This window comes from Glycine max, chromosome 6, assembly GCF_000004515.6.
Source record: "Glycine max cultivar Williams 82 chromosome 6, Glycine_max_v4.0, whole genome shotgun sequence".
Lineage (NCBI taxonomy): Eukaryota > Viridiplantae > Streptophyta > Magnoliopsida > Fabales > Fabaceae > Glycine > Glycine max.
Window position 1 is genome coordinate 10,576,572 of NC_038242.2, and position 24,556 is coordinate 10,601,127.

At 33.2% G+C, this 24,556-nt stretch overlaps 3 protein-coding genes across 7 annotated transcripts in view; 2 read left to right on the top strand and 1 right to left on the bottom strand.

Annotated features, from left to right (window-relative positions):
* Positions 1 to 536: 536 nt before the first annotated feature.
* Positions 537 to 5,088, bottom strand: LOC100813482 (protein DEFECTIVE IN MERISTEM SILENCING 3). 3 transcript variants are annotated; one of them, XM_014776393.3, is made up of 7 exons: positions 4,334 to 5,088; positions 4,100 to 4,246; positions 3,809 to 3,923; positions 3,051 to 3,288; positions 1,914 to 2,759; positions 1,374 to 1,534; positions 537 to 1,005 (listed from the first exon to the last, which is right to left on the bottom strand). In XM_014776393.3, exons 2-5 carry the CDS (start codon positions 4,133 to 4,135, stop codon positions 2,555 to 2,557), a joined length of 594 nt encoding a protein of 197 aa, XP_014631879.1. In that variant the 5' UTR covers positions 4,136 to 4,246; positions 4,334 to 5,088; the 3' UTR covers positions 537 to 1,005; positions 1,374 to 1,534; positions 1,914 to 2,554. The 3 variants fall into 3 exon arrangements, with proteins under 3 accessions (XP_014631879.1, XP_040872370.1, XP_014631881.1); XM_041016436.1 differs by having other exon boundaries at positions 4,100 to 5,088; XM_014776395.3 differs by lacking the exon at positions 1,914 to 2,759 and having other exon boundaries at positions 4,100 to 5,088.
* Positions 5,089 to 10,062: 4,974 nt separating this feature from the next.
* On the top strand, positions 10,063 to 15,057 carry IQD19 (protein IQ-DOMAIN 19). Of its 3 annotated transcripts, none has more exons than XM_006581581.3 (5): positions 10,063 to 10,322; positions 10,507 to 10,614; positions 11,893 to 12,192; positions 13,306 to 13,638; positions 14,108 to 15,057. In XM_006581581.3, the coding sequence occupies exons 2-5, from the start codon at positions 10,528 to 10,530 to the stop codon at positions 14,726 to 14,728; spliced, it is 1,341 nt and encodes a 446-aa protein (XP_006581644.1). In that variant the 5' UTR covers positions 10,063 to 10,322; positions 10,507 to 10,527; the 3' UTR covers positions 14,729 to 15,057. The 3 variants fall into 3 exon arrangements, with proteins under 3 accessions (XP_006581644.1, XP_006581645.1, XP_006581646.1); XM_006581582.4 differs by having other exon boundaries at positions 10,513 to 10,614; XM_006581583.4 differs by having other exon boundaries at positions 10,070 to 10,322; positions 10,510 to 10,614.
* A 1,516-nt stretch (positions 15,058 to 16,573) lies between these two features.
* Positions 16,574 to 24,556, top strand: part of LOC100814548 (soluble starch synthase 1, chloroplastic/amyloplastic) — an 8,861-nt gene continuing 878 nt past the window's right edge. Inside the window, exons 1-15 of the mRNA XM_003527938.4 lie at positions 16,574 to 17,014; positions 17,242 to 17,621; positions 17,755 to 17,832; positions 17,923 to 18,047; positions 18,759 to 18,840; positions 19,543 to 19,716; positions 19,978 to 20,059; positions 21,532 to 21,623; positions 21,710 to 21,772; positions 21,843 to 21,932; positions 22,327 to 22,451; positions 22,552 to 22,660; positions 22,737 to 22,792; positions 23,548 to 23,587; positions 24,445 to 24,551. Coding sequence (XP_003527986.1) covers positions 16,720 to 17,014; positions 17,242 to 17,621; positions 17,755 to 17,832; positions 17,923 to 18,047; positions 18,759 to 18,840; positions 19,543 to 19,716; positions 19,978 to 20,059; positions 21,532 to 21,623; positions 21,710 to 21,772; positions 21,843 to 21,932; positions 22,327 to 22,451; positions 22,552 to 22,660; positions 22,737 to 22,792; positions 23,548 to 23,587; positions 24,445 to 24,551 — 1,898 coding nt within the window. The 5' untranslated portion in view covers positions 16,574 to 16,719. The remainder of the gene's footprint in view (positions 17,015 to 17,241; positions 17,622 to 17,754; positions 17,833 to 17,922; positions 18,048 to 18,758; positions 18,841 to 19,542; positions 19,717 to 19,977; positions 20,060 to 21,531; positions 21,624 to 21,709; positions 21,773 to 21,842; positions 21,933 to 22,326; positions 22,452 to 22,551; positions 22,661 to 22,736; positions 22,793 to 23,547; positions 23,588 to 24,444; positions 24,552 to 24,556) is intronic.

Consider the following 24,556-nt stretch of genomic DNA (forward strand, 5'->3'; position numbering starts at 1 on the left):
TGAAGCTTTTCCACCCTCACGCTTGCTTTTTTAGGTAGGTTTTTGCAATGACAAAATAGTGAAATACCTACCAATTATATATGATTATATATCATATTTTTATCAATAACTATATTGTCTATATTTCCCCTGCCCTCTACTTTCCTTTCTGATCAAACAAGCTTGCATTTCTCTTCTTGTCTTCTCTTAAACTATACTAGATTAAGAAACCTCTCTTTTCCTTCCCTCCTTTGGACCACACTCCGTATATGGATTATTGAAAACGTAGCACAACCTCTAATCAATCCCATGGCCGAATCAAACACCGCGACTGGAAATATATCCAATCCAGTATAATTTTATAAACGTGTCCTCTCGTTTTGGTAAATTCAACTCATACATTTTATCAAATCAATGTTATTCGATAAGTTTTCTTCAAAATATTTGTGCCCACTTGAAATTATTCATCATTAAACAATCCACAGATTCCCCAAGGAAGGACAGAGAAAGAAAGAAAACTAAGGGCTACAGTTAAATGGATTTTTTAAAACCATGGGGAAAAAATTAGTTAACAGAGATGTACAATATTCACAGCCTCTAACCAACACTCAATACATGAGTACTATGAGATAACAGGGTATACAAGGAACCAAGAAAAAGGTTGTCCAACCTTGTATGTCTGGTCTAGAAGGGTAACCATGCAAACTGAAAGGTAAATCTTACACAGGTGTCATGAAGGCTAATCTGATTTTGCTTTACAGCAAAACTTGAAGAAGAATAAAGCCTTAACTGAAGAAAGGTCTCCAGCCTCAAAAATCAATGAACTTGTTTTACTATCCAAAATTTATCTTCCAATTTAAGAACTCAAAATGAGAAAATTCTCCTTCCAGAACTAGATTACAAAATGGATATAGCTACAAGCTCAAGAACAAAAACAAGTTGCCAGCCACAGGCTCTCTTCTTCATTGTATGCTGTCAACCATGATTCAATCATCTACATGCAAATCTGTCAGGAGCAATCTGAGCCTGATGGTGCCATTAGATTAAAGAAACATTACAACAGTTAAAGTCAGATATGAAATGCTCCCATCAATTGAAACCACTATGTGAACTAGATATTTGATAAGCTTGGAATTAGATAATTTGACATGCACATGCATCGTTATTCAGTACGAGACTCTGTTAAAATTAATAGTCAAAACCCATTGTTGAGTTTGACAGTATTTTAGAATATGCTCATCCACAAAACAAAGTGCTCATAGTAATAGATTAAATTCCTAAAATGTTAGAAGTAACTTGAGCCATTCTAACACAATCAAAATAACTTGGGAGAGGTCAAGAAAACATATGAATTAATCACCTAGGTTTAAAAATCCAATTTCCAGATAGATTACCTGAGTTGCATCTGATGAACTTTGCGCCAAATACTTGAGATAGTCAGCCTTCTTTTTATTGTAATTGAACTTCATCTTTCAATTGTCTCTCAATGTCAATGTGGTGGTTATCAAGCCCCATTGATCTTTCTGGTCGGGTGAATCTCACATCAACATCTTCCCTGCACATTCCCCAGATTTTTTGAGTTCACATATTTAATGATTGTATTCTATTGAAAACAAATTATAACACACGTCAGTCTAAAATGAAGCTTACTTTTTTATTTAAAGAAAAAGGTTCTATAAACAGATTTGAAAACATAAAACAGCTCTTCATCAGTAAACACAAAAATATTTATCAACTCAAGAACCTACAAGACCTTAAATGTACAAGATTTAATGATCATCTGTTGAGGTTCCATGTTGTGTGACAACATATCAAGACTGCATAGTTCATATCATGAGTTTCTATACAAATTCTAGTAAAAGATTTAGATAATTGACATTGTTAGACCTCATTATGGATAGCATTTTAAAAGTTAATCCAGCTGAGTCACCCACATCTTAAGAAATTGAAAAGATTTCTGTGGTATACAATTGCACGAAAGATTATTCTCCCATCAATATCTTCTGTTTTCTTCTTAAAATGGAGAACACCAAAGTTATTCCCATTCCCAGGATGGCATACTTTAAGGTTTCAACCTGCATATAATTCTCAAAAGATAAAGAGAGAGAGAGACATAGATTACACATGATGTATAACTAAAAATTTGCCATTCATACTCTTAGCTATTGCCCAAGGAAAATACACCACAACTCCTAACCATTCCTCCATCTAAAGAAAGAGCTCCTTCACTTATGCAAGGAAGTGCTTGTATCATTTTAGCCCTTGTCTTATATACTTGTAGACAAGAAAAGAGATTATAAAACAGAGTTTCTCTGAGGCCATAACCACTGGGAGTAACACAAAATAGGTTTGAGCTATCTAAATTAATCATAGTCACTGCATAACCAAGAAATCCAGATGGAAGCTCCCCATTGGGCAATCTTGGGATTAAAATATCCAACTTCCGTTGTGCATCCTCAAGCATGTAATTACCAGCATAAGGCCTAAAACATACAAAATGAAAAAAGTTTTTAAAAAAAAAGAAGAAAAAACTAACTTATCCACAACCACAAATGAAAGGCATAAACACAAGACTCTAGAAGGCATGCCTCAGATATTCAAGACATATCACTAGAAATCGACCATCCAAAGCCCTTCCAATAGAGGCACCTAGCCTACGAAGATCAAAACTTTTATTTATGCATCCTTCCTTATCATACATTTCAAGAGCTTTAACCTCTTCATAAGTTCTGCAAACAATTGCCAGCATAGTCTCCACTCCTAGATACTCTGAGAAAAGTCTGCAATCCAACAAGTACAGTGAAACTAACTGCATCTGTGCTTACATATTCATAGATATTAGCAGCAACAACAAAAGTTTTGTGCTACTAGGTGAGGTTTATTACATAGATCACATGACGTCATTTGACTCGGTCAAAAACCAAATTTTCAGAGATATTAGCAATAAAGAGAAATACATTAATTTTTCTTCCTGTTTAAAGATAATGCCACTGAGACTGAAGAAAAGAGAAGTTATTACAAGTTTGATATAAGTGCTTGACTTGGCTGAATGAAAATATTGCTAAACATACCTGCTAAGAATGTCATCCTCAACTTTGCCCAGAGTAGCAACAATACCCACAACATCCTTTGTCAATGTAAGATGAGAAGCCTGAGCTCCATGATGAATCCTAAGCTGGCACAAAATACCAGCAGCAGATTTTTCATGCTGCAATATCTGTTTATTCACTTCCTCATCATTTGTAGGGTTGGGATTGTCCATATCACCAATTGTGGCCTTACTTGAAGAATCTGATTTCCCAATAGTAACTATGAATACAAAAAGAAAAACATAAATGATATTTTCCCTTCATTAGTAGATAATTTTAACAAAAAATGGAACAAAAGATCATTTACACAAAAGAGAAACAACATTTAACAAATAAAATTTTTAAAGTTTTATTGCATCCTAAATTGAAAATGACTACATTTGACATATGCACCACAATTTTCAGTCTATAAATATAGTAAGTTGCAATGTAATATGAATAACATCAACAGCTCTACATTAACCTTATAACCAAAATCATGATGCTTAAATAAACAGATAAAACTAGTGCACCACCTTTCAGAATCCTCTGGTGACCAGAAACAATATTACTGAACTGACATTTTACTTTGTTGTCATCAGAATACCTACTTTGTGATTGCAAGCAACCATATAAAAGCTTACAACATTGGTTCTGTAAATACACCTTACAGAACAGGATCATAAATATTTTCATTATAAGTATCTTCTTTTCCACCTGCCAAACGGACAAAAAATCCTTAAAAGGCACAACAAATGTACCTTGCAAATGAAGAATGGAGTCATCTAATTTGCTTTTTTCAGAGTTCAAATGATATAGGTTGTTCTCATGCTGCTTAATTTTCGTCCCTAACATGCGTAGATCATCTTCCAGTTTCTGCAAGTATTACACAGGTATGAGGTAAGTTTGTAAAAAGCATCATCACTCAATTGAAACTCAGAAACTTAACAAAACAATGCATCTGCCATAAAATGAGATAATACAACATGTGCTCACACAAAGAAGTAAGATGAAATTATTTTAGTAACAAGCAATTAGTAGAGGAAAGCCACCTGGGAATGTCGGAAGCTGGATTGTATGTGTAGCATTTCTCCATTTTGCACATTTTCCTTTGCATCAACAGTGCCTTCATTCAAATCCACTGGCACCAGTGCTGAAGAAGCTCCTTGGATGGATAGTGGATTTGTATGAAGGGAATGCTGCACAAATGGAGCTTATTGACATTCATATATACAGATAATGCTTGCACACATGTAAAAGTAAACAAATGAGCAATAGTCCAGTACTTGATTAGAGAGGGACAGGGGAGTTCAACCACATAGAAAAAATATAGGTGTTTGTGTGTAAGAGATTTTGAAAATAATGAAAGGTTGTTCTGTCCATGGTTTTAAATAGCGTTCCACAACCACAATTGCGGCCACAATGTCAAGGTACTTTGAATCACCACAACCGCAATTGTGGTCGAGGCCGCATATCCCACAATATAAAGGTTTTCTGACTTGCCACAACGCAACAACAACCGCAACCGCAATTTAAAACCACAGTTGTGTGTCTTCATGAAAATATGTGTCTCTTCGTGAAAAAATGCAAGTCTGAATTATGAAAGGTGCTCTTTCAAAATTAAGGGTAAAAAATATTTGGATTTGGTTTCATTTTGTGCAAATTTGGCTCCAATTTTGGCAGATTTGGTTTGTTTTTGTGCACATCCAGTTTTGTTTTGTGCAAATTTGGTTTCCTTTTTTTTGGATTTGATTTTTTTTTTTCCATTAACAGTGATTCTTGATCATCTTGAGAATAAAAGGATTCAATTAGTAGGAGATCCTCCTTTGAGAATCAATGGGGCAATGATTGATCCCAATTTTGTGGTTGAACGAAGCCAATTTTACCGTCTGAGAATCAATGCCGGCGATGGAATGGAGGTCAACATGGCTTTCGATGGTGGTGGGCACTTTGATGGGAAGAAGAGAAAGAAAAAATTGTGGGCTGTGTATAAATAGGGTTTAAAGGGTATAGTTGGTAATAAAAACTTTAATAAGAAGAAAGGGAGTTAATTTAGAAAACTAGAAGGTGTATTTAGCAAGATGCCTTGGGATAATGATCATGGTTTTTGGGCGAGGAGAGAGGGGGAGAAAAGATTAAGAACAGATTTGTGGAATGCACTCCACTTTTTGCTTCATGCACCTCCAAACTATATGAATGGACAAAACTACCCCTCGCCTGAATGCCCTTCCACGCCAACTCCCTCCACCAACACCCTCCCCTCTTATGAAGCCTTTGTCCATGGTGAAACCACTGCCACAAACATACAACAAATTTAACGTACAAAGAAATCATCCACAATAGAAAAGGTGACAATGTGGCATGATGGGGAGATCTACACACAAAAATGTACACGTCAGTTTTTTCTCTTCACCTATGATGATGGGTGGGGGTGCGGTGCAACACAAAGGATGGCAGGATGGTGTAATATGGATGATGGGTGGTAGACTGGTAGTGCAGTGTGACGTTGATGATGTTGTCTCTTTTGCAAGGCCGAGAAAAAGGTTTGGTGTGAGGTCCTAAGAAGCGTGCAAGCAAACCATTGCGAGGAGGAGGTTGAACATTTATCTTTTTAAGACACCTTTTGCGGAATAGTCTTTCAAAAAGTATAAAAATATGCTTTCATAAAGACCTTTCAAGAAATGCAAAAAAAAAAAAAAGCCTTTTTGGAATTGGGTCAAGTTTTGTACCTTGCTTTCGTTTTCAACTTCGTTTGCGCTTTTTTTTTTCTGCATAAGGATTGTCGACGTTGGTGTTGGGCAGTTGCAGCAGCAGTGTTTGGGTCAACAATGGTATTGGCCATTGGGTGGAGGTGGGAATTGCTTGGTAGAGGTAGGGCTATTTGAATCTATCCAGGTCTTTTGGGAGGTGCAGGAAGCAATTGCTTGTTTGCTGATAGATTGGGTTTTCGACGGGATACGGTCCATCTCATAGAAAGGAGAGAATAACTCATTTGAACCTCAACAACGTTAATTCATTTTTTTTAATCAGCCGAAAACATTAATTCAATCTACTAATCTAATACCGACCTACTTTTTTTTTAGAGGACTAACCTACTTACTTAGTTGAATTTAATCCAAAGTACATAAAAAAATAAAGTCATTAAGTAATAAATCAACAAAAAAAGAGAGATGAAAGGTGCGTCTCACCAACTTATTTGTAAGTTATGACCATCTCAAATGCATGAAAAAAGGGCACATAAATAAGACTACCGGTCTTCCCAATGCATACCTTTTATTATCTTGTTCCCTTTCAACGCAAGCAAGCAAATAATAAGCAATATCTTCCAAGGCCAAAGCCTTTCATGTTTTTCTTTTTCTATCTACCATAACCAGAGAGGTCCAGAACTACCCCTAAAGCGCGTGTAGCAATAATAAAGTAACTTTCGTATCACAACTCAACACGCGAAAGAGATACAGTTATTTACTTATTTTAACTGTTTCATTGGCCGAATATGGTGATATACATATTTTGAAGTTTGTAGCCGCCAAAGAACTGCGAATTCAACTACAGCAGCAAGTAACTTGTATCAAATGTTAAAATGTAATATCTATTATGATTTATAATTAATTCAGTGTAAAAATTTCTTACACGATCATGGTATAGAAAAATAGAAATTAAACTCATGACAAATTTACTTTTACTTTATTATTTTTTATAATTAAATCCTATATACACTATATATTAAGTGAGAAGAGGGCGTAACATCCTTTCGCTGTCTTGTTAGCGCCCCTCGACTGTCCCGAGGAAGCTGAAAGAGTAAAAACTTGGCTTTTCTTGCATGACATAAAAGCTTTACAAAATAGAGAGGGTATAAGAGGAATATAATGTTTTTTATGAACAAAAAATTAAATGACAAGATATATTGAAAGTTTATAATGCTGATCAAGTAATCATTGGGTTGAAGTTGCGTATCTACCTCAATTATTAATTAAAGACATCGTACACAATTTTTTGGGGCCATTACCATATGACTAATTGCACTAGTAATTTATGGTATTCATGCACAAAAATAAGATCCATAACTCAATCAAATTAGCCATTCTAAAAGGGCACTATCTCATTAGGTTATATACTAAATGTTAAGTCTGGATAATGAAGTAAAATGGGGTTAAAAAAACACTAGCAGATATGTAGCCTGTTACAAAAGTCTGTTAACATACTTAGAGTTACAGTATTTTAGGCCTTGATTGTTAAATGATGCAAAAAAAAATTGGCGTACCAGATTAAGTGTGTGTTTGAGGTGCCTCTATTAGACATGTCTCTCCCTAAAACCATGTCAGAACGTAGAGAGAGAATGTATAAGCACTTTGGATAATAATCATCAAACATATTCTCTCAGCTCCCAGTTGTGACTAACTAAGGAGCAAGAATAACTCACTTTTATTAGGGTCTTTGTTTCGACCTCAAGTGTGTTGACATAGTTAAGATCACTTCGTGTCTCAAGTAATGTCCTTGTGATGCTTGGTGAACTGCCAAGATTATATCCTAAAAAATATTTCAATAGATTAAGAAAAAAGTTTTTAAATTATTCTTAACTTTTACTTTCAATTCTAAGTGATGTAAGTTTTTTTTCATACCATAACAGAACCTAGAAAAAATTACTACTGTTTTTATACTTACGTTGTCTCAGTTTCCATTCATTTTCACCTACTACGCCGTCGTCATATATATCCATAATCCTTCAATGACCACTTTTAAGCCCCTAATCTCTGTCTCCTTTCTTACTAATCAAATGGGAAAACTAGTTTTCGTTTGCATTTTAATATGTGTGGTTTGGCAGATTTTTTTATTAAATTGAGTGGGACCAATTGTTGAAGACGCAGAAAGAATGGACAAGCCAGCGTACATGACGTGCGAGCAAGGGTTTAAGCTCGTGACTCGTGACTCGTGACCTACTTGTGAGTCACACGAAGAACTTCGCAGATAAATATAGGTTAATTTTTCTTTGCCTATATATTAATATAGTTGCGATGTTCTGTTTCTACCTCATTTCAGGGCAATGAGCTCTTAAATAAATGGATGGCTATAAAAAAAACTAAATGGATGAGGTTTCATGATAAAAAAAAATGGCTATATTGATTGAGACTCAACTTATTAAAATTTTATAGATTAAGTAGGTTACAATGTTTAAACAAAAATTTATATTTTAAAATGTTGATATGTTGGGATGAATTTAAAATACATGCTAGTGTGTGTATAGAGATCAATCCTCAACATTTCAACAGAACTCCTTTTAATCTTAACATTGAAATATTGATCAAAATAGCTACGCACGTACAAACTTCTTGGTGATTCTATTCTATTTATGAAAGAAACAATGAAACAAAACTCTCACATCAATTATATATATCTCATTATTCAACAGTTGCCGAAGGAACGATATTCCATCTATGATGCACACCGCGATAAGAATGGTTCAACCACGTCTTTTCTACTATCAGTAATCTTCAAGCCAAAAGTTATCTAACATTAAGTTATAACTATTCTCCCACTTTTCCTCACAATAACAAAAACTTACATATATATATATATACGAATGAGTGTATCTAGTAAGAAAGTTATTTTTATGAGTGAAAAAGTTTAATTATTAGATTTTATCATAAATGATAAAGACTAAAACTAATAAGTCGTCTTATTTTTTTTAAAAAATGTGATTTTTAAATGATAATGTAATTTTAATTTTTTTTTAATTTTTGTCATCTATTATATATAATTATTTTTATTAAATAAAATTTAAGTGAATTGAATTTCAGAGATTTAACAAGAACAAAAAGGATGTTCAATAAATACTTATAGATTGTCTATCAACAAAATTTTAATATTAATAATAAGATCTAAACCTACATTTTTGTGGGATATGAGTTTAATCCTTACTAATGTAATCAATATTTGTTGTCTAATTTATTTTTTTAAAGAATGAGAGAGCTAAATATTAACCATTATATCATATCTATATGAATCATGTGAATTTTTTAAAAGGTCCCATAATTTCTTTAAATGATTATATAACATTAAATAAATTTTTATTTTTACTATTTATGTATAACTAATTTTCATAGCTTAATTATACTTAAAGTTTTTTTACCTTCTCAAAAAAATATTATATGGGAATTGAACATAAATTCGCTTTCACTAACTCAACATGTAATCATGTATTATAATGTGAGCAACACTTATTAAGTTGTAAAAAAAGTACTTATTTTAATTTAGAAGTTTTCATAAGTTGGAACCTAATCCAGACAAAATTTAAATAGACTCATAAATTAGTTAGAGTAGCGTATTAGATCAGCTAATTAAATAAGTAAATCGATGTCACAGGATTTCAATTAGTTTTCTTTACCGGGTTAAACCATGTTACTTCAGTGTGAAAGTCGAATACGAGATATGCTAATTTATTCTTATAACTTTAACCACTATATGCTACAATTATATATTGGATCATAATATTTTTATTATTATACTTATCTGGTACATGATTATATTTATATTTATCGTATAGTGGAAAAAAATATTTACTTATAATTGTTCATAAATATAATTATGTTTAAATTTTATTCTAAGATTATATATTTACTTAAAAAACCAAATTTTATATTTTAATCTTAATAATTCATATAAAGTTTAATCATTTGTATTTGTTTCTCTTATTTTCTTGTGTAAAAATAGCCTTTTCGCTCATGTGATTAATTAGTTTAATTATTTACGCACTGACTAATGATTAGATGATAACTCAGTTTCATAACTCGAGAAATTAAAGTTGAATTTATAACTTTGATTAAAACTTTTACATCTATTTTCACACCCCAAAAAATTTTACTCTTGACTTAAAAAAAACCCTACATACTCCATTTACATTATAAAAGTTTTACATTATAATAATTATTTAAAAATTACATGTAAAATAATTTCTAATCATCAGGAAAAATTTACATGCAATAAATTAACCTTCACATTTGACAATGTAAACTGTGGAACTTGGATCCCATTTTATTTCCTCCTCCTATTTAGATTCTCTTTCTCCCACACAAAGCGATTACGGTTACTACCAATCTGTCTCTCTCAATCTCATGTACACACTCTGAGAGGCTCTGTCCAGTCCTCACACCATCCTCTCTTTCTGAGTTTCTGTCTTTCTTCATCTGAATTCACACTTTCTCGGACCAAACACCTCTTTCTCATGAATCTCAAATATGCCAAGTAAAGGCCAAACACCAACATTGGCCTCTGCACCAGGTACTCACGCATGTTTTTCATAACATAACCCCATTTTCTCTTCTCTTCGTTGCTTCCCACGTAACGTAGCGTGTCGTAGGATGTTTTTGGTTGGTCGAATGAGACTTGAGATGGTTACAATTCACCTTTTGAGGTTCTGACATGTCTGATTTTGTAATGCATATGATTGTGGTGGCGGATTAAGAAGCAGATTCTTTCCTCGACGATGGGGAAGAAAGGAGGGAGCTGGTTCTCGTCGGTGAAGAAAGTTTTCAAGTCTTCTTCTAAGGACTCGCCGGTGCCGGAGAAGAAGGTGATCCCTTCCCCTGTTTTTGGAAAATTATTTGCTAATCTTACATTTTTTTTTAATTTTAATTTCATTCTTTTTTCTTCTTCTTTTGATTCTTCTAAACTAGTTTTTTTCTGAATTAGGATTTTCCATTTTCATTGGAGTTCCATAAACATAATGAAATTCTTGCCTTGACTTGTCTTTCTTTCTTTCTTTCTTTTTTTTTTAGTCATTTACCAGTCCAGTAAATACGCTTTTTCATGGTTTGAAGATTTCCAAAATAGATTTTAATCTATTCCTTTTAAGATTATGTTTCACTGTTAAATCATATATTTTTTATAATTTAATTAGAATGAGTAATATTGTAAAGATTTTTTATAATGTTATCTGACTACAAATTGTGATACTCTCCATAGCATTATTTGAAGACTAATTCAAGGCATAAATTTTTGTACGATGAAATTGACTTTCTAAAAATGTTTTTTTTTTCAAATCAATTTTTTTATCATCTTATGGGCAAAACTAAACTGATTAACCTTGAAGAATATTGAGCCTGCATCAATTAGTGCGAGATTCTTTTAACTTGCTAGATAAATTGTGTTAAATACTCGAATGAGTTTCATAGACAGTTAGTTTTATCTTACTGCACCATGATTATTTCTAAGATTAGTTCTGGTATAAGAAAGAAAATAGTTAACCTTGGAGGGACAGGATATTCTAACTAGGTCGACGACTTAATAGTATATATTATGATCATTAATACCGAATTCAGCTCCAAGTTATCGAACTAGTCACGAGCCATGATCATGACCTTTTACTCAATCCCCAACAAACCTTAAGAAAACAGAAATTGCTTATAACTGCAGCGTAATTAATGCTATCACTTCATTCTACCATACACATTGAAGGCTAATAGCTCCTCCGTTAGGATAGTAAAAGTAAAGTGGACTTCTTAGTTGTTGTTTTTGTTGTCTTTTGTGCTGCCACATAAAAAGGATGAGCGACCTGATCCTTAGGACCATCGACCCAACAATACAGTGTGTAATTATGTGTACATGGTCCCCTATCATGTGAACATGTATATCAAATAATTTTACTAGTATTTGTGTCACATAGTTATCATACCACCCACCCCATCACATCATTCATCTCCATCATCATGTGCTTCCCACGTAAGATCTCAATCATGTTAAAACAAAACGCATTCCGTGTTGATGTTGTTTTTTTAGTCCTTGTGATTTTCCCAAATGAGTGCTAATTAGAGTTTGATGGATGTTGGTATTTCACTATTTCCACTTTCAGAAAGAGAACAAGGAAGAGCAGTGGCAGCAGCATGTGGCGCCAGAGGAGGTTTCTGTGGAGCATTTTCCTGCAGAGAGTTCTCCAGATGTTATCAATGAAGGAAGTGCCACGTCGTCAACACCAGTGACTGAAGATAGAAACCATGCCGTTGCCTTTGCAGCAGCAACTGCCGCTGCCGCCGAGGCGGCGGTGGCAGCTGCTCAAGCAGCTGCTAGAGTTGTAAGATTGGCGGGTTATGGACGCCAGCCGAAGGAAGAAAGAGCTGCAATACTCATTCAATCATACTACAGAGGCTACCTTGTATGTCCCTCCTTTGTCTTTCTCTTACAATATTGGGGTTTGTCTTTTTTTTTTTTATCAACAAAAATGTTAGTTATTAGTATTATTAGTTTTTATTAGTAAGAAAATTTGAATTTGCGATTTCTCTCCTCTTTTCTTCTCCATTTATCATTAAACCGATCTTATATGTCGCATGCAAGATTGAAGTAATTATTTCTTGTCTTCTTCGGTTGAAGTTGTTGTTAGTTGTTTAATATCACAGTATAACGGTGTAACATATTTTAGTTCATTTGGTTTGGTATGAACCATAAATATGCCACCCACTCTCAAAGTTTTAGAGTTACTTTTATTATGAATGAATGACACTTGCATATAGTACTATATGCGACCCCTTCGTCTTTAAACATTGAAGTTCACATTGATTTATTATACATATGGTAAACTTATGGGGAAAATAATTTAATTCATTGTGTACGGAGTAGCAGAAAACTAACCAGAAGAACACAAAATTAGGTTGTGATAATAAAGGGGGTAATCTGCAAGATTAGAAATTCTTGCATGACTAGCTATAATACTTGTATAAAGTTCAGAATAATATTAAAGGTTAAATATATGTATTTTTTTTCTGTAAGGTAATATTTTTTTATTTTTGTCTTTTGTAAGTTTATTTTTTTTAATTTTAGTTCCATAAATTAACATTTTTTTTTAATTTTATATAAGTCATGTAAATTTTTTTTTATTTATAGTCCTTGTAAATTTGTGGTTTTAATTTCAATTTTTTTTTAAGATTCTAATATTTTTATTTATAATTTTTATATTTATACTTACAAGGATTAAATTAAAATTGAAAAAACGTAAATTTAGAAGAAGTAAAAATAAGAAAACATCTTATAATGATCAAAATTAAAAAAACATAAACTTACATTACACTAAAATTTTAAAAAATAAACTTATGACCAAAAATTAAAAAAAAACACTAATTTACATAAACTAAAAATATATTTAAATCTAATATTAAGATAAGTTGAGCACAGAATTATTCCCTTAATGATTGTGTAAGCTTTTTGATTGATTGTGTCTAACTTGAAGTAAGGCAAATTTGATATGGTATAGAGTACGTGTTGAATTGTGTAGGCTCGACGTGCATTGCGTGCTTTGAAGGGATTGGTGAGGCTGCAAGCGCTAGTGAGGGGACATAATGTGCGAAAGCAAGCTCAGATGACAATGCGATGCATGCATGCATTGGTTCGAGTGCAGGCAAGAGTAAGAGCTCGCAGACTGGAGTTGACTGAGGAGAAGCTTCAGAGAAGAGTTGAGGAACAACATGAATGTCCTAAGCAGTTTTTGAGCCCCATCAAAATGTTAGATATGGATGCTTCCCAGCACATTAAGGAAAACCATTATTTCAGGAAACATGAAGCTGTAATGAAAAGGGAGAGAGCTCTTGCTTACGCTTTCAACTGCCAGGTATTCTTTTTTGTCCAACCTTCATTCAAACCCACATGCACCAAAAATTATCATAAGTTTTTGATAAATCACTATTTTTCTTTTTCTTCAATGGATAAAGTCATAACTATTTAATTTACCAAAGAACGAAAGTTTTGATTTAGTTAGGTGTTAACTTATTATTTAATGATAAATTAATTATTGAACTTTTTAATTTATTGACAAAATTAAATAATCATGTACATTTAAGCACATAGTATTTTTTTTTTTATAAATTTAAGATTAAATCATGTACATTATTATCACTATTTCACACTATTAAGGAGAAAAATGTTCATTTACTTTTATGTTTTTCAATAACTTATGAGAGAAAAATTAGTAGTTGAGAGCATGATAATAGTTCCTCTACATGCAAAATGCATTGGAATGATAATTGCATATTATTTCATTGTCCTATATACATTTTAATTGTTGATCATTTTGTGTGCAGCGGCAGCTGAAGCAATACATGCACATAGACCCAAATGGTGATGATATAGGATGCTACAACACTGAGCGTGAAAGACCACAATTGGATTGGAACTGGTTGGAACGTTGGATGTCATCACAACAATCACCCAACTTAAGACCACGTGAGACCCTTTATAGGACTCTTGCTAATGCTACCACTGATGACATGTCTGAAGAAAAGACAGTTGAAATGGACATGGCTGCTAACATGGGCTTCATGAACCAAGAATCTTATGACACAAGCCCAATTTCTAATAGGTACCACCAGCGCCAGCATAGTGCAGGTATACCTAGCTACATGGCCCCAACCCTGTCTGCAAAGGCCAAGGTTAGGAGTCAAGGGCCTCAAGGCCCGTTTAAGCAACGTGGTTCACCTGGGCCTCACTGGAACTCATCCACCAGGAGAAGTTCTGCTATTGGGCTAGGCTGTGACTCATCTAGCTCCGGTGGGCCCACTTCAGCCCATGTCTCCCCGAGAAGCCCAAACCCAAAAATTAATGAGATTCGTCTCCAATCTAGACGGATTTCAGGTGGCAGCCCAGATAATGTTCACATTGAGGATTGGGCCCTTCCCCTTGGAGCCACCAATGGCTGGCCTTGACTTGATTAATTTATGGTTGGCCTTTGACTTCATTAATTAATTTATTTTTCTATATATCATAATCATAATAATAGCATGCGTTTGTATGGTCTGAACTTCGGTCGTTGACATGCAATGGTTCTTAATATAATATGTCGTGGTGTCAACTGTCGAGTCATGAACAACAATATCTGAGATTGTATACCCCTTTCCTCCTTAAACACACCAAAAAAAGTGAGATCGTAATGTCTAGGAACCCCATTTTATGTTCTGTTTCGCATGTAAGAAAATGTTTGGTTTTTTGTTTTTTTTCTAAAGAAAATTAATATTTGTTTGAGTGTTTCTTTTCATTGAAAAATGCACAATTTTTATTTGTCATAAAAATAAAATATACAAATTTAATAGCGTGCTTAAGCTTGAATGTGATTTTTCATATCTTGTGTAATTATTATCTTCACTCTTAGTGTCCCAAACATAATTCCTTCTTCTGTTTAAGCAGGCTGTAAATTAAAAAAAAATCAATAATATCATTACAATATTAGAAATAAGATTTTGTATTAAATACGATTGAACAAGAAATACAAATTACAACGCAATTAATAGATAATTGGATTTTTTAAATATATTGATAATTATAAAGGGTTCAATTTTTTGTTCATGAAGAGGATTTTATTGGAAGAGACAAAATTTATTTAGTAATCTCTAAGTTTTGATGATTAGTTTCATAACTTACAACTACATGAATACCTTATTGCAAAAAAAAAATGTCTTAAAGAACAAGCTACAAAAGAACTATTCAGATTGAAATCAATAAAATATAAGAAGGTAAATTGGATTATGATTTCAAAGGATTTTATTTTATGAAAAGTGTTGTGATATTTAATCAAGATTTTTAAATGATATAAATAAACTCGTGGTATTCAATAAAGACTTTTAAGATTTTTCAAGCAGTATAACAAAATTTGATGATTTCAATTAGGATTTTTTTATAACTTAAAGTCTTTTGGTATTAAAAAATATATAAATTTCAATGGATATTATTTTGGAACAAAAAAAATATGAAATATACTCCTTTCTCTTCTCTTTTTTGTTTGTTTTCTAAATTAAATTAATATTTGTCTTATGTGTCAATGTTAATTATGTTTTTTTTATATTAACTATGTTCATTACCCACTCGACGCAATGTTTTCATGATTGTCACCCTTAATTTTATCTTACCCATAACTCAGTAATCCTTTTACAAATTTTTCACCATCATCACTCCCTTTTAGTATAAGTTTCTTATTGCATTTCATTTAAACATGTAATTGAATTTGTATTATAGTAATTAAAAAAAATCAAAAAATTTGCGTATAATTTTAAATATGTTGTTTAAATCCAAAAGTAAGAATGAGAATATGCTATTGTAAGGAGTATTGGTATAGGAAAACCTAAAGCTAGAAATAGTTTAGCTATTAAAAGATTAAAAAAATTATATTAATTTTTTTTTATCTAAATCTCATATTCTTTTCTTATTTTTTCACCAACTTTTATAATTTTAAATGTGTTTTTAAAAATTCATAGAGTCTTTTTAAATCTTATAAGTTCATAAAATATTTTTAAATTTTTTAAATATTTATGATATAAATTCATTAAAATTCAAATTATTATAAAAAAATTATAAAAAAAATTTAATAAATCATAATATTCTCACACAGTCTTTAAAATCTATGAGATTTTTTATACCAAAATAATCATTTAAAATCCTAATGGAATAACGTTACATTGCGATATGTCCAAAAATAAAAAATATCTCTAATCGTTTTCCTTCACACAAAAAATATCGTTAATCTTGGTTATATGGGTTTTGGCGCTTATTCAGGATCTAACGCATGGTATTCGTACGTTTTTCTCTTTCCAAATCTAACTTACACCTTACAATACATGTCATGTGAACTCGTGAAGTGTGCAGTGTTTGGTGCTTCTTTTTGTTCTCCTCTTTCCTTTTTTGGTTCACGATTCCTTCCCTCCTCATGGAGTCTCTGGAACTTGTTCCTCTTCTTCTTCTTCATCCACGCGCATCACCACCACTACAATCAATAAGGCAACCTCGTTTCCCTTCTCTTCTCAATAGAAAAACTAGAAATGCCAACTTGCGATCATTTTCCGCTAACCTTCAAGGCGGCGGTGGCGGCGCTACTTCACAAGGCGGTCCCTTCTCTTTCGAAGACCAAACCTCTCACCACAAAGACGATAGAGCTCTCCTCATTGCCAGAGAAACCGACGATTTTGGCTATCTCGTTGGCTTTCGCTTGCTTCCTGACTCTGGTTTCATACCTTTCTTAATTCATTTTTCATTTCACTGACTGGCATGCATTTGAAAATCTCACTAGGCTTATTCAGTTATTCTAATTCCTCCATTTTCATTGAATTGAAAATATGGTGTACTATTTTTATGTTATGATTACAATTAGAGAATAGTGTTGCATCCATCATGTTTTAGAGGATGTTATATATTTTTTGGTCTTGAAGAGTTGATCAAAGTGTCGTCACAGGTCTCGAAGAGTTGATGAGTGTGTCACACACAATAACTGAGGAAGATTCTAGTAGCGATGAGGTTGAAAAACCTGAGATTGAAGATACAGAAGAAGAGGGAGCAAAGACTAGAGTGTCCCATAACATTGTTTTCGTGACTTCTGAAGCGGCACCATATTCGAAGACCGGTGGCCTTGCTGATGTTTGTGGCTCTTTACCGATAGCACTCGCGGGCCGTGGACACCGTGTCATGGTTGTCACGCCGAGATACATTCATGGTACCCCTGAGGATCTCAAGTTTGCCGGGGCAGTTGATCTTGATCAATCCACCAAAGTGTTTTGCTTTGGAGGTGCTCAAGAAATTGGCTTTTACCATGAGTATAGGGAAGGAGTTGATTGGGTATGAACTTTAGATTTTTTTTGGTTTTAGGCTTTTGTTACTCTAGAGTTGTTCAAAACCATTTGGTTTCTTACATCATAAGATATACTTTGTTTCTTCGTGGATGATGCTTGGTGCTGCCTTGTTGTTTTAGGTATTTGTGGACCATCCCTCATTCCATAGACCAGGGAATCCGTATGGAGACACGTTTGGGACTTTTGGGGATAATCAGGTATATTCTTGTTAATTCTAGCTTTGATGCTAGATCAGTGTTATACATTCATGAATAATGATAAACTTTCTTTCTCATTTGGTTTTACAGTTTCGGTTCACTTTACTTTGCCATGCAGCATGTGAAGCCCCATTGGTGCTTCCATTGGGAGGGTTTACTTATGGAGAAAAATGTTTATTCCTTGCTAATGATTGGCATGCCAGCCTAGTTCCAATGTATGCATACCTACCTTTATCCACCCTTTTTTTGCAAATGAAGAAATACAATGTGTTTTTCCCCCGGTTCTTTATCAAAATAAAGGAGCAAATACATTTGCTTTAGTAAAGACTATCTTTCTTCAAATGGCTCCCCAAGAGTCCTGTAATTTTTTTTTGGCAACTATATAATTAGAGAGAATTATGCTCTCCTCTCATATAGATGCTTCTATTGCTCTACCTTCCCCTGAGAGATTAAGACTTGTCATACTTTAATCCATTCAATTGTAATGTAAACAAACTTCTCAAGGACAATTTTTCCCTCTTTGAGATTCTCAACATCATCAAAAATCGATGGTAGGGATGTTTAAAACTTCATTTCATCTTATAAAAACCTAAAATCGTTTGTAATTAGCTGTTTGTGCCACTGAAAGTTGCATAGAAAAGAAAATGTCCCTAGAAAATAAGAAGTTTGTTTACATTAAAATGAACTAAAGTGTAGCTTATTTTGTCTCTTAGGGGAAAAAAGTAAAAAATTTAAAATTTGGGGTGTGGGCAATGTAGTCTAAGCATATCCCAAGGGAGATCAGTGTAATTTACCCATTTAGTTATTATTAGGCATCATTATGTCATGTGGATTTTCACATTTTTAAGTTTCATTTTGAGGTTCTTGTCTGAGTTGATATTATTGTTTCACTGAGGATGAGAACTAGTAATTTGATTGTGGTGCAGACTTTTGGCAGCGAAGTATCGTCCACATGGGGTATATAAGGATGCACGTAGTATTTTGGTGATACATAATATAGCACACCAGGTAAGTTAATTCATTTTCATTTTATTTTATTTTGTTGATGTTACTAAGAGCAGCGCAAAACATCATGCTTTAATCTGTTTCTTAAAATGAGATTTCAAACATCAACAACAAAAGTACTTAACAAGTGTCTCTATGAGTTCTATTTTATACTTTCCATCCAGATGCCTTCAGCTTGGCTGCCTCTTATCAGTGATTCTTAAGTCACGTTCTAGAAATTAGACAGATAGATCCTGAAAGGCCTATAATAACAAGTACATTGTTAAAAAGTGAAAATTATTACTTTTATCTTTAAGTTTATACCAACAGCCAAGCACAATCCCATTTGGTGTGATTTATTTTAGACTTCATTAATATGTAATATACTGTTGTGTTGGTGGTTGTCACATTGAAATGAACGATTTGAACATGATTGTGGCTGTGCATGCATATCAAAGATTCTAATCTGTGTTAGTGAACACTCTTGGAAAATGATGTAGTCTTTGATCTGTAATGCTACAGCTATGGTCCATAATGCTTTGTTAAATATAATGTCTATTGATATTAATTCAAGAAGTTTATAACATAATTAAGGACTCTGGATGAGACTGTGTGAGCAATAACCTACAGAATTAGTTGTTGTAAATTCTTAGATGGTGTACCTCACATCTTTATGTTGTTGAGTCTTTTTATATCAGCAAAGAAGCTGATTAAATTATATGTTAGGGAGTGGAACCTGCAATTACATATAGCAATTTGGGGCTACCTCCAGAATGGTATGGAGCACTGGGATGGGTGTTCCCTACGTGGGCAAGGACACATGCTCTTGACACGGGAGAAGCTGTCAACTTTCTAAAAGGTGCTGTTGTTACATCTGACCGGATTGTTACAGTAAGCAAGGTCATAATACTGCAAACTAAATATTCTACTTCCTTCTGTTTTATTGTGTCAAATATTGGGTATTTCTTTGTTTCTCGGTATCCTTTCTGTTCCTCATATTAGACACTAATTTTAAAATGTTGTTAATCACTCAGAACATAAAACTTTTCATCACTATGATAGTATGATATCATAATAAATTAAAATTTTTGTAGAAGACTAGTGACTTGTATTTACTATGTAATGATATGCAATGCATAAAGATCTGCCTCTCTTTTTCAGGGCTATTCCTGGGAGATAACGACTAGTGAAGGTGGATGTGGTCTACATGATTTATTAAGCAGTCGAAAAAGTATTCTCAGTGGTATGTTTTTAATTTTTTTATATATTTCTTCTTCTTAAAGCATACAGTTTGAAGCTCATCCTATCAAAGATTTATTTATGACTGATATTTTGGTGTTGATAACATGTGGTTTATACTCCTAAAGCAACTGTAAATCTTCTAGCAATATTCAAGCCTGGGTGAAATAATTATCTTCGGTGCAAATGCGTATCTCCAATAAAGTTTCAGATTATATGTTTTACATTTAAGCTTGATGTTGTTGTTGGACATTGACACCCATAAAAGTAGCTTTATTTCAATGTAAACTTACTAAAAATAATCAACAGGGGGATTAACAAATTTTTCTATTCTTGTTACACAAGTACCTTGTGATCTTCTCAATTTAACAGTCAGTGCCATATCTTAAGTATTTCTTTTACTCTGTTGTGAATCAAATCCTATTTGAAAGCAATATTTCATGTTTACTGGATTTGATGGCAAATAACTAGTATCACAAATTTGATACAATAATGAGGCTAGAAGTCTTCTAATGAATTGATTAGAAGACTTCATATCTGTATATCTAATTGCAAGATTTTTCCCCCATAAAAAAATGCATAGAACCCTGTCCAACTTTCAATTTTCTGCAACACCGCAGCTAACTTTTTATTAATTGTTATTTTAGAGTGACTAATTTTAACAGACCTTAGTTTCTACACCCCGAAATTAATTTGATGATTTAATCATTGGTGTTAGGATCATTCAAGTATAATACCATGTTTATTGCTTGGAAGGAATGAGAAAATAGAGACGAATTAAAACTTTTGAAATTTGAAAAATTCTATTGCTTGATTGAAGAAAAAGCAGAAAGAAAAGTTTAGAGGAAAGAAAATTCAAGAAGTAATTTTAAAATTTTCTATCCTCATTATTTTTCATCTCATCGAAACACAGGGTAAGTGTGGCATTGGTGGCAAATCATTAACATAAAATAGACAAAATGAGGGGCAGAAAGGGGAAATGGGCTAGAGTTAAGGAGGCTTCAATTCATTTTCCGTTTTGTTTTGCCATCAACCAGTATTGTTCAGATAACTTCTTGCTAGTCAATTAGGTAATGCATTTGGATAAAATGCTAACGCTGCTTTGGCTAGTCAATTAGGTAATGTATTTGCTTGGAATTCTTGACTGGTGTCATAGAATCTGTTGTATTGATACTGGTCTGTATTTTGAATAGAAAATTGTTGAAAGTCCCTTTAATTGTTAGAATAACATCCCAATTCGATTTCACAAATTCACTACTTCAGTAGAAAAGAAATTGTTAGTTTTCAAGCACTAAAACTTTCGATGCTTCTCGTCATTATTTTTTTCCTCATGATGCTGCCTTATGCTATCAGTTGTACAAGTAGTTGTGACTTGTGAGTCAACGAATGTGAATTTGAACGCAAAACAAAAAACTAATTCTTTACTGAATGATGTGCCTTGATGCTCAAACTTGTAACAATTTTATTATTGACTAGGGATCACAAATGGAATTGATGTCACTGAATGGGACCCGTCATGTGATAAACATATTGCTTCCAACTATTCTGCTGATGACCTTTCGGGGAAGGTTGCTTTACACTTTTTCCCTTTATCAACCTTCCTTTGTATCTCATAAGCTGAAATTGTCTTATTGTAATCATATGTAATGTACAGGCCGAATGCAAGATTTCGTTGCAGAAGGAATTGGGTCTTCCAGTGAGGCCTGATTGTCCAATGGTAAGTTTGTTATCTGCAATGCAAAATTCTGCTCACTCTTTCTGTTATTGACTTTGGCCGAAACTTGTAGATTGGATTCATTGGAAGACTGGACTACCAGAAAGGTATTGACCTGATTCGGTTGGCAATGCCAGAGCTCATGGAAGCTGATGTTCAGTTTGTAAGTGATTTTGTATATGTGTTCTATAAACAGATGATGTTTCAATCACAAATTAAATCCCTGGCCTATCCAAAAAAAAAAAACTAATTAAATCCCTGGACATGGTGGTATCAAAATGTAGGCTGTGTTTACTGGTAGGGTATAAAATATATCTTGAGACGTTGCAGAATATACCTGCTAAATAAATTTTAAACAACTTGATACTTGCCATAAAAAAATCATGTGATTGATCATTCTTCAGATGTAACCTCCTTGTATGAATAATTGCATGAGAGTAATTGAAGCCTCTTAAATTGTAATTGATGGATGTAAGTATAACTTCTGAGTTCTGAGGAGTGTGTTGTATATTTGTGACCCTCCTCCATGGCTAGTTATTTTCCTTATTTTTTTCCAGGTTATGCTAGGTTCAGGAAACCCTATTTATGAAGACTGGATGAGAGCAACAGAATCAGCTTATAAAGATAAATTTCGGGGTTGGGTGGGATTCAATGTTCCAATATCTCATAAAATAACTGCAGGGTAATCCAAAATTTATGAATAGGACACTTGCAGTTCATTCAAAATTTCCTTACTATATCTACATCAATTATGCTTCTTACTGTATTCCTGGTATGGTCAGCTGTGATATACTGTTAATGCCATCTGCATTTGAGCCCTGCGGACTGAATCAGTTGTATGCAATGAGATATGGAACTATACCTGTAGTTCATGAAACTGGGGGGCTAAGAGTAAGTCAATAAAATATAAACAATTGACTAGTTCAACATGATTTCTTTGCCTTGATATGCCTTTCTCTTTGTACAGGATACTGTTCATAATTATAATCCCTATACTGAAGAAAGCAAAGCTGAAAGCACTGGGTATGTTGTCCATGAGCTTTGATTTATTATTCTTCAATTATCCAATTGCCATATTTTCTTAATAAACTTTACAGCACTTTGGTCCAAGTGAAATTAACATAGTTATAGCATAATAAAAAAAATGGAACCTATGTAATAAGCATGCCTCTTATTTTAATTTCTTGCTGTGAATCACGGCAGTTAGAGATTTCCTATTGCTGATTACTAAGTATAATATAGTGAATAGAAATAATTTAAATTTGTAAAAGAAAGTAAGCTTAATATAGTGATCAGAAAAACTCCCATAAGCCTGTACATGCCTGGATAAAATGTGATGGCATGTAACTTTGCCAATTATAAATATACTTTAAAAGAACAGATTAGGTGGTCACAACTGTCAACTGGAATTGTTGTAGGAAAAAAATAATATCGTTAACAAAAAGCAGGGCCATCTATTCAAACTTAGTTTTCTGAAGGCTTAAATATGTCTCTGTCCCTCAAATTTTAAGTCACTGTTGTTTTTTGTCCCTTAAATTTAAATGTATTATTTTAGGCCCTCAATTCCGAAAAATGTACTTTTTAGTCCTTCTATGTTTTTTTTTTCTCTTTCTGACATATTTAAGTGAAGTATAAACTAATTAGCTTTCTAAATCTATTGAATTGCTTCCTGCTATGTTTTTTTTCTGACACGGTCAGAGATAACTTTACAACCCCATAATACAAGATGAATATGCTCATTATATATTGTTTGACATTATTTTGAACTTCACTGACAGGTGGACATTTTCTCCACTGACAAAGGATAGCATGTTAGCGGTAAGCTTGATTTCTTGTCCAGGCAAATTCATTGTTTTTCATACTTCGACAGCATCTTAATATTTTAATCTAGATGATTCTATGTTATTTGTCTTTTGCAAATTCATATGGGGTTTTCTTTTGCCTTGTCGATTATCAAAAGGTTATGTTAAGAAGAGAGAGAAAGAAAGACATGAGATGAATTATGTTTGAATTAGACAGTAAAGCATATATTTATATTATAGGAGTCATAAATACAAGGGTAATTGCACATAATTACAAGAACATACAGTTACTCGAATTAACATATATACATAACATATAATCTGTCCTATTTACATAAATACTATAATTAAATTACTTTTCTAACAGTTGTAATATAAGTTTGTAGTTGTGAGAGCTCTCATTGTCTTCCTTTTCCTTTTGTCTATGGGGGAAGGGGGCCATCTTTAGACGGAAAGCAAGCTGTATAATATGGGTAATCATAATTTCTATCAAAACCTATATATTCTTGTCTGAACTCATTGGGGGTGCTACCCTTTGGTCTACTGACAATCATGGCATGCTTGGTCTAGTTTAATATGGCTGATGAAATGGTTCTTGGTAGGGATCATTAATCTCTAATTGGCATTGCTATCATTGGGTTGGCTTTTTAAATCTTGAGTTGGCCTCTAGATGTTAAAAACAGCCACATCAAGTTACTAAAACAGTAAAACATCAATGAATCTGTTTCAATCTCATTTCATACAGTCTATGGTGGACTAACATGTTGGAATGTGGAACTATTGGCTAACTTTCTCATTTTCATGATGTTCCGACTACAATGTTTCAACTCTTTTGTCATCGTGATGTTAACTTTTTTTTATTAATTTTGACAGGCTCTAAGATATGCCATTCAAACATATAATGAACACAAGCCTTCTTGGGAGGGGTTGATGATAAGAGGCATGACAAGAGATTACACATGGGTAAATGCTGCCACTCAGTATC

Excerpts from the sequence above, each read along its gene's own strand:
- LOC100813482 (XM_014776393.3), bottom strand. The coding sequence starts at position 4,135 with ATGCTACACATACAATCCAGCTTCCGACATTCCCAG. Across the intron at positions 3,289-3,808 it reads CTCCATTCTTCATTTGCAAG|TTACTATTGGGAAATCAGAT; the intron begins GTACATTTGTTG and ends TTGTATTCATAG. Across the intron at positions 2,760-3,050 it reads GAGGATGACATTCTTAGCAG|ACTTTTCTCAGAGTATCTAG; the intron begins GTATGTTTAGCA and ends GTTGGATTGCAG.
- IQD19 (XM_006581581.3), top strand. The coding sequence starts at position 10,528 with ATGGGGAAGAAAGGAGGGAGCTGGTTCTCGTCGGTGAAGAAAGTTTTC. Across the intron at positions 10,615-11,892 it reads CGCCGGTGCCGGAGAAGAAG|AAAGAGAACAAGGAAGAGCA; the intron begins GTGATCCCTTCC and ends TTCCACTTTCAG. Across the intron at positions 13,639-14,107 it reads CTTACGCTTTCAACTGCCAG|CGGCAGCTGAAGCAATACAT; the intron begins GTATTCTTTTTT and ends TTTTGTGTGCAG.